Below are 8,646 nucleotides of genomic sequence, written 5' to 3' on the forward strand. Positions count from 1 at the left end.
TGTGTGTGTGTGTGTGTGTGTGTGTGTGTGTGTGTGTGTGTGTGTGTATAGACTGGGGCATAGACTCTAACTAGGCCATGAAATGAGGGAGTGAATCTTTGAGGAAGCTCTAGGCAGGATGAACTGTAAGTGCAAAGGCCTCTGGACAGCAGCATTTGGCCCGAGAGGGAGGGGCCAGCCTGGCTGCAGCAGATAACTGAGTGGGAAGGAGCCAGGACAGAAGGGGTGAAGAAAGAAGCCAGGAGGACTACAGGAAGTGGCCAGCTGTCTCAGGGAGAGCTGATGTGAGGCCAGGAAGCTTGGGGTGCAGGTAAGGGGTGTTTCTGACGTAGGATGGAGGCCTGGCCTGATTTGCTGGTGACTGTATGCATCTCTTCCGTTCTATGCCTTCCACTTTCTCAGCAGTAAGAGCTAGTCCAGGCAGCATGCTTACAGCAAGCACGTTTACTTTCCACGATTCTTTTGCTTTTCCCTCCTCATTATTCCAGACACCGTGGTCAATGCTTCAGGCCCATTGGTGGTAGAAATAGTCAAGACCCCAGGATCTGCCCTGGGGATCTCTCTCACCACTGGCTCCCACCGGAACAAGCCGGTTATCACCATTGACCGTATCAAGCCAGCCAGTGTGGTGGACAGGTGAGGTGAAGCAGCGGTATGCAGGGCAGAGGCAACCTGCAGCTCTGTCCACTGGACCAGACTCTCCGGGCCCCTGTCTTGCAGGAGTGGTGCCCTGCATTCTGGAGACCACATCCTGGCCATCGATGGCACCAGCACAGAGCACTGCTCCCTGGTCGAGGCCACCAAACTCCTGGCCAGCGTGACTGAGAAAGTACGGCTGGAGATCTTGCCTGCACCCCAGAGTTGTCGGCCCCTGAAGCCCCCAGAGGCAGGTAGGTACCCCAGCAGGTCTCAGGACACCAGAGTTCCAGGATGAAGCAGGTAGGAGAGGGCTGTCTGAAGCCAGCAAGCTAACTACCAGCCACACTTGGTAGGGAAACTGAGGCTGCAGAGGCTGTGGGATGCTGGGACTCATTAGCTTAGCCTCTGCTAAAGGCTTGGCCCTGCTGGAAGCCTGAGGGACTCTTTCTGAGCCTCTCTACAACCCTAGGAGGCAACCACTCTGCATTTTACATAACTGACAGTGACGCCAGAGCAGGGAATGGGGGTGGCCAATCGCTGGTGCCCCTGGGGTTCCGTGCTGCTACAGAAGTTTAAAGGGCCTGCTGTGCCCCTGCAGTCTTTTCAGAGGAACTTCTGTTGGGCAGCACTGGTCCAGAGCCAGCGCCCTGAGGGCCCGTGGCCTGGCCTTCCCTCCTGTCGCTGCAGCTGGGGCCTGGGCACAGTGCTTGGCGCGTGGTGGGTAGCAATGCACGTGAGCACGCTGTTCTGTGCCTTGCTGGCTTGGGCAGTGCAGAGATTTTGGATCTCACCATTGGCTTGCGGGGACTAGTTCAGCCTGAACGGTCCCAGACACCCACGCAGCTTTCCTCCCCCCACTGCCACAGTGAGAGTACAGAGGAGCGAGCAGCTGCACCGCTGGGACCCCTGTGCCCCCTCTTGCCACAGTCCAAGGCCAAGCCACTGCAGGCCACCCACGTGGGCACCTGGAGGCCAGGACCAGAGCCGATGTAATGTACCTGTGGCTGCAGCAATGCTGCCGTTCCCGGTGGGCAGTGTCAGTGTAGAAATTGATAATGGAGCAGAGGGCTGTGTTTTGTCACTCATCCTGTCCCTAGAGGTCTTTGGAAATCCCATCAGTGAGGCTTAGATGGGGAGAGAGACCTGTCTGAGGTCACACAGAAAGGGACCTTGGTGAAGGGGAGAAGGCATGCCTGTCTGTGTCCACGTGGCTGTGTGATTCTCCCCCCTCGCCCCTGGGCAAGTGACTAGGGCCTGCTGGGGCTCACAGGGCTGTGCTCTGGTCTCCCCAGCCTTGTCCTCGACTCCCTTCTCCTCACCAACCATGAACCCCGCCTTTCCCTGTGCCAACGCCAGCACCCTGCCCCGAGGACCCATGAGCCCCAGGACAACAGCGGGGCGGAGGAGGCAGCGAAGGAAAGAACACAGGAGCTCTTGTAAGCAGAGGGCCACCTCTGTGGGGCCCCAGTGTGGCTGAGGGTGGGGACAGGGGTGAGTCTCGGGGGAGTGTGCCACCCTGAGTGAGAGATGGGGCTTAAACAAACAAGGCTCAGCTTGGCCACCTGGATGTGCTGCGGCTGTGACAGGAAGGAGCCTCTGAAGCCACTGTGTTCAGTGTCTGCTGCTTGTCACCAAGGGCCACGTAAGATCATTTCTGTGATGTGTCCAGGGAAACCCACAGGGACAGAAATAGGCTGAGCATAAATTGCCTGTGGCAAAATGCAGGTTCTGGGACAGTGGGTGAGGAGACAGCGATTCCTTTGTTCTTTTTTTGGTTTTGAGACCTTAGGTGGCCCAGTCTAGCCTAGAACTAAGTCTTCCTGCCTTAACCTCCCTAGCGCTGGGATTTCTGCCATTCACCACCAGGCCCAGCTAGGGGTTCCTTTGGGAGGGGATGACAATGCTTTAAGCCATCAAATTATACACTGAATGGGTAACCACTATTGTGTGGGGACTGAATATTAAATAAAGCTGTTACCAGGAGCTGGAGAGATGATTCAGCTGTAAAGAGCATTTACTGCTCTTGCAAAGGACCCAAGTTCATTTCCCAGCACCCATGACAGGCTGTTCACAATCACCTGTAACTCTGCTTCAGGGAGAGCTTACGCCCTCTTCTGGCCTCCGCAGACACCTGTACTCACATACACACACCCGCACACAGACATATACACATGCACATAATTAAAAGCAATAAAATAAATCTTAAAAAATAAAGCTATCGCCAAAGCAGAAGAGGAATGTAAAATACCACAAGATATAGAACTGCCCCAATCCAGTTTTACTCTCCAAGTTGTAGTTACCCACATTCAACTACAATCTGAAAATATTAGTAGACAAATCTGGAAGTAGGCTATGTGGTTTAAATTGTTTTGAGAAGCACAAGGAAAGGCTTATATCTGCCCCACTTGGTCCTTTCTGGGATGTGGGCAGCGTGCTTCCCAGTCACTCACTATCCTCTCTGTTGGTCAGACTGGTTGGTGTCCAGTGCTCAGGTGACCAGTATTTTACTGAATAATGCCCCAAAAGCAATAGTCATGGGGCCGGGGGGTGTAGCTCGGACAGTAGATTGCTTTCCTAACATGTATGGAGTCCTGAGTTTTACCCGCAGCACTGAATAAATGAGCAAAGTGGTAGTGCCTGTAATCCCAGCATTCAAGATGGGAGCTAAGAAGGTCAGAAGTTCAAGGTCGTGCTCAGATGCACAGAAAGATCAAGGCCAGTCTGGGCTATGTGAGACCCTGTTTCAAAACTAAACAAAAGGTGCTACAGTGATGATTATGATAATTTTATGAGAACATACTGGTATAATAATTATATTTTACCATTAGCTGTAGTTAATCTCTCTCTTCCTGAAGCTTGTATGCAGGTAAAACCTCATCACAGGGTGTGTGTTTAGGGTGTCTGTAGACTTCTGTACTATCTGTGGTTTCAGGCATCTCCTGGGGTCTGGGAACACATGCCCTATGGATAAGGGGGTTCTGTAATATAAAATAATACAGACACCCAGAACCCCTTGTCTTACCAAATCATGGTTCCCAATGCTATCTCTCTTAGCCACTGCCCATGCACGGTGGACACCATAATGTCCCTGTACAGACAAAGAAACCCAGGCTCAACCTAGGTGGTCCTGAAACTGCCGCTCACCTGCCCTCTGGCTCCCGGATCTCATAAGGCCTCTCGGTGGGCACCCTGGAGCCTCGCCAGGGTTCACCTGACCATGAAACCTTCCTGTCCCACAGTGTCACTGGCCTCCAGCACGGTGGGGCCTGGCGGGCAGATTGTTCATACTGAGACGACAGAAGTCGTGCTCTGTGGAGACCCCCTCAGCGGCTTCGGCCTCCAGCTCCAGGGAGGCATCTTTGCCACCGAAACCCTGTCCTCCCCACCCTTGGTGCGCTTCATTGAACCGGACAGCCCCGCTGAGAGGTGAGCCTACTGCTCCTGTGGGCCTGCCATTTCAGGAGCGCTAGTCCGGTGGGGAAACTGAGTCACAACTATGGGTCCCAGCTTCACGAATATACACGACTTAATCAGCATATTGGCCCTGTCACCAGCACTAGTGGCTCATCACCCATTTTACAGCTGAGGAAGCTGAAGCTCAGAGTCACATACTATGTAAACCCTGTCTGCCTGTAGTCAGAGGACTCTGTATGTGTAGTAAGGACCGTGGAACCACCACAGTGGAAAGACAGAGACCCAGCAAAGTCAAGCCCTTAGCTGGGGGCAGGGATGAGTCACAGAAACCAGGAGCTGAGAGTAGGTCCCGACCTTACCCTGCACCTGGGGTTCTAGTCACCGGCTTCTTCTCTCCACTGGGCTCTGGGGGTTAGGTGTGGTCTGCTGCAGGTTGGGGATCGCGTCCTAGCCATCAATGGCATTGCCACCGAGGATGGGACTATGGAGGAAGCCAACCAGCTGCTGCGGGACGCTGCGCTGGCCCGCAAAGTCGTTCTGGAGATCGAGTTTGATGTGGCAGGTGAGGAAGCCACCCAGCTACGCACACACTCTGGGGTGCTGCCCTTCTCTGATCTGTGCTCCCTGAGACCATGCACAGTGCACGCCCAGGCCCACGTAGGGAGGAGTCGGGAGGACTCAGAGTGGATTGCATGCAACGGGGACATAAAGTGGGGCTAAAAGACTCCAGACAGCTTAAGTCAGGGCTCTGGTCTTGGGCGTTCCATACTGTGTGGACAGGACACATAGTATGAGGGCCTCCCTCTGCCCTCTGTTTCCCCATTTGCCAAACAGTGGAAGACAGGAGTGTGGTATGAATTAGAGATAGGTTGTGAAGTGTCTGATCCAAGTGGGCCAGGTTTTGCCATAGGCCCCACACTGGCCAGCAGTCCCCAGCTCTGGCCTCCACCCTGCCTCTGTTCTAGAGATAGCACTCAGACATTTGGAGCCAATACGTGGGCCACAACCTCCCTCCTCCACCAGGCAGAAGCAGCAGGGTGGGGCTGGGATGGTCGCTCTCTGAGGCTTCTTCCCTCCCAACCCATGAGAAGCCAGAGTGGGTGGAAGAAGCGGACCTCTGAGCATTTTCTGGAGTCTCGCATCACCCATGGCTGTTGGTTCACAGAGTCTGTCATCCCAAGCAGTGGGACGTTCCATGTGAAGTTACCCAAGCGGCGTGGTGTGGAGCTGGGCATCACCATCAGCTGTGAGTCCTCGTCACCCAACTCCGTGATGGGGTACAGCCCCATTTTCTAGAAGGGAAACTAAGCCACATAGAGGTGAGCTGCTTTGCTCACTCGAAGTCCCCCAGACAGGAAGTAACGGGACCAGGAGTCAGCAGTGTCCTCTCCCGACCCCACTTAAGCAGCTGCCCTTTAAGATTAAATTCACAGCCTGTCTCCCCTGCCCCACAGCGGCCAGCAGAAAGCGAGGGGAACCCCTGATCATCTCTGACATCAAGAAGGGCAGCGTGGCACACAGGTGGGGTACCACACGGGCAGGGGTGTGACCGTGGGGGTAGGGTAGTGCCCATCCGCCCCAGGCTCCTCCCATCCCCACTCCACTCATGCAGGACTGGCACCCTTGAGCCAGGCGACAAGCTGCTGGCCATTGACAATATCCGCTTGGACCACTGTCCCATGGAGGATGCTGTGCAGATCCTGCGCCAGTGTGAGGACCTGGTCAAGCTGAAGATCCGGAAAGATGAGGACAACTCAGGTACGTGCTTAAGAGACCATGCCTGATAGCCAGCTCCTGGGGGAGACTGGAAGGACACGTGTGAGATCCCTGCTTCCCACATCCCCCTGCTCAGAGGGCCCTCAGGAGCCACTGTGAGGTTCCCAGAGTGTGAGATGTTGGGAGGTTTGATGTGCAGGGCTGATGTCTGAGCAGCTAGTGGGTACTGCTCTTGTGGGCTGCAGGGTTGGCCCTGAAACAACAGAAGCAAGCCTGAACTGGTGAGCCGGGGAAATAAAGAGGAAAGAGGCAGAAAGGAGTGGTGAGGAATACGGTAAATGAAGTGTGAATGCCATAGTGAGGGAGGCAGTTTGGGGCTCTCACCCTTGAGAAGAAGCCACTGGTGGCCTGTTTCATTTTCATTCTCCCCACCCCGTTCCCTTCGTCTCCTGTCCTTTTTCCTTTCCTGCTTTTTTTAAAAAAAAATGTTTTTGTTTACTTTGTTTTTATGTGTATGGGTGTTTTGTCTGCGTGTATGTATGTCAGCGCATCTTGTGCATGCCTGGTGCCCAGGGAGACCAGAAGACGGTAAACTGGAGTTACAGGTGGTTGTGAGCAGACATGTGAATACTGGAACTGGAAGAACAGCGAGTGCTCTTAACTCCTGATGCATCTCTCCAGCCCCTTCTTTCATTTCTTCCTCCTTCCCTTCTCTTTCTTCTTTTTGCCTTCACCCTTTCTTCTTTCCTTCCTTCCTCCCTCTCTCCCTCCCTTCATTCTTCTTTCCCTCCCTCTCTCCTTCTTTCTTTCTTTTTTCCTTTCTTCCTTCCTTCCCTTCCTCTCTTTCTTCCTCCCTCCCTTCATCCTTATCCTTCCCTCCCTTCTTTCATCTCTCTTTGCTGAGTTGCTGTGGGTGGCATATGAAATCTGTTTTCAAATCTCGTTTTCCATGCTCCTGTAGTTTTTGCTTTTGTTTTTGTTTTCCTTCCCTTCATGGCATCTGGGCAGCAGGCTGAGAGCCTGAGGTGGCCTCCAGGTCCCCTGAAGGCTGAGCAGGTGTGTGAGGGGTTGTTGAAGGATGCTGAGCCTGGGGAGGGGTGGGCTCCAGCCATGCGTCCTGCTGAGCCTTACTCTTAGGCTGCCCATCCACTTGTAGATGAGCAGGAGAGCTCTGGCGCCGTCAGCTACACGGTGGAGCTGAAGCGCTATGGCGGACCCCTGGGCATCACCATCTCCGGCACAGAGGAACCCTTTGACCCTATCATTATCTCTGGCCTCACCAAGCGTGGCCTGGCTGAAAGGTAAAGCAGGACTCTGTGGGGATACAGGGAAGGCCTGGGGACACCCCCCACCACCACCACCGGGAGCAGAAAGTCGGCTTTGGGAACAGCCAATCTAGATTTTTTTTTTTTTTTTACTTCTATTCCAGCACCAAACAGCTCAAGGACAATCATTTCCTCTCTGAGGACAAAATTCCCATCCTTAACATAAATTTTGGTCCAGCCCAGCATCCATGACAGAGGAAATGAGGGCAGAGGGGACCACAGTTGAAGAGTCCAGCCAGGGCAAGCCTGGGCTCATCTTCAGCTGCCTCCCAGAGTGTGTTGCCTTAATAGTCAGCCCTATGAGGCCTCAGTGTGTCTGAATATCAGTTAGTGATCCCTTGCTAGAGCCCCACATGAGGCTTATCCTGAGGCCCTAATGCTGCTGGGCTGCCAGCTACTCAAAGTGTCTCTGGGCTCTGCCAGGGAAGGAGTACTGGGAGGAAGGTGTCTCGCCTGCCCCTGGGTAGGGTGGATGGAGGTTAAGCGGGCCCCAGGTGGTTGAGTTCCAGCTTCCTGTCTCAGTTGTGCAAGGAACGACTCAGGGGCACCAGGAAGGGTGACTCTGTCCTGAGAATGAGCTACCTAGGGCCTTGAGCATCCAGCGCGTCTCACTCAGGCTGGGCTGCTCCTGGAGCGCCCTCTGCTGGACGCTAGAGAGACTGCAGATGCCCAGTGGACTATGCCGACTCCAGAGGGCTGGAACGGTGGGTGGTTCACAGCTTTCTTGGCAAGGCAGCACAGCCCAGAGCAACTGCAGTACAATCAGACTTGGATTCCAAACCAGCTTTCTAGTAGCCACATCCAAAAAGTTAAGCGTAAGGAAATTAATCTTAAATATATATGTATTTCAACATGTAATCAGTTGGCATGTTTTTAAAAAGTTAGCAAACAAAGTAAGGGGTTTCATCATAACATTTTCATACGTGTATGCCGTCACCACACCGTGTCCTTACTCCTGCCAGTCACTCAATGCCATCCCCTATCCTTCCCCCTCCCTCCCCCTCTTCCTTATGCCCTTTTTCTTTTAAAGAGCTCCTCTCCCATTTGGGTCTCAAGAATCCCCGCATTACCCTCTATTTTTCTGTCTCCCTGCTCCCTATGCTCTCTTATGCTCTGGTCCCTGTCATCGCTGACTTATTATCGTTATGACCTCTCCACATACGTAATTTTTAATCTAGATTCCCACATATGAGAGAAAATTTGTGAGTTGTCTTTTTTTTTTTTTTTTTTTGAGTCTGGCTTAGTTTGCTCAGTTTATTTATAGATTTTCCTATAATTTTTCTTTTTTTTAAAAAATTGTTAAAGTTACATTCATTTGTGTGTGCATGCACATCCCTGTGGGGTCCTAGGGAATATGCCTACGAGTGACTGGCTTGACACTATGTAGACAAGGATGATTTTGAACTCCTAGAGATCTGCCTACCTCTGCCTCCAGAATTCTGGAATTAAAGGCATGAGCCACCATGTTAGGCACTGATTTTCAGTTTTGTTCTGTTTTATTTATTTATCTATCTATCTATCTATCTATCTATCTATCTATCTATCTATCTAT

The 8,646-nt window shown here is 52.7% G+C and overlaps 1 protein-coding gene across 5 annotated transcripts in view; it reads left to right on the forward strand.

Annotated features, from left to right (window-relative positions):
- Positions 1–8,646, forward strand: part of Grip2 (glutamate receptor interacting protein 2) — a 77,432-nt gene that overhangs the window by 56,062 nt on the left and 12,724 nt on the right. For 4 of the 5 annotated variants that reach the window (XM_055628495.1, XM_055628497.1, XM_055628498.1 and 1 more), the window contains 10 exons: positions 489–636; positions 721–890; positions 1,506–1,628; positions 1,932–2,075; positions 3,879–4,065; positions 4,470–4,615; positions 5,219–5,299; positions 5,508–5,574; positions 5,666–5,811; positions 6,926–7,070. In XM_055628495.1, the coding sequence (XP_055484470.1) occupies positions 489–636; positions 721–890; positions 1,506–1,628; positions 1,932–2,075; positions 3,879–4,065; positions 4,470–4,615; positions 5,219–5,299; positions 5,508–5,574; positions 5,666–5,811; positions 6,926–7,070 (1,357 nt within the window). The remainder of the gene's footprint in view (positions 1–488; positions 637–720; positions 891–1,505; positions 1,629–1,931; positions 2,076–3,878; positions 4,066–4,469; positions 4,616–5,218; positions 5,300–5,507; positions 5,575–5,665; positions 5,812–6,925; positions 7,071–8,646) is intronic. The other variant, XM_055628496.1, reaches the window with a different exon arrangement.

Source organism: Psammomys obesus, unplaced genomic scaffold (assembly GCF_907164565.1).
Source record: "Psammomys obesus unplaced genomic scaffold, mPsaObe1.curated_primary_1811, whole genome shotgun sequence".
Taxonomy (NCBI): domain Eukaryota; kingdom Metazoa; phylum Chordata; class Mammalia; order Rodentia; family Muridae; genus Psammomys; species Psammomys obesus.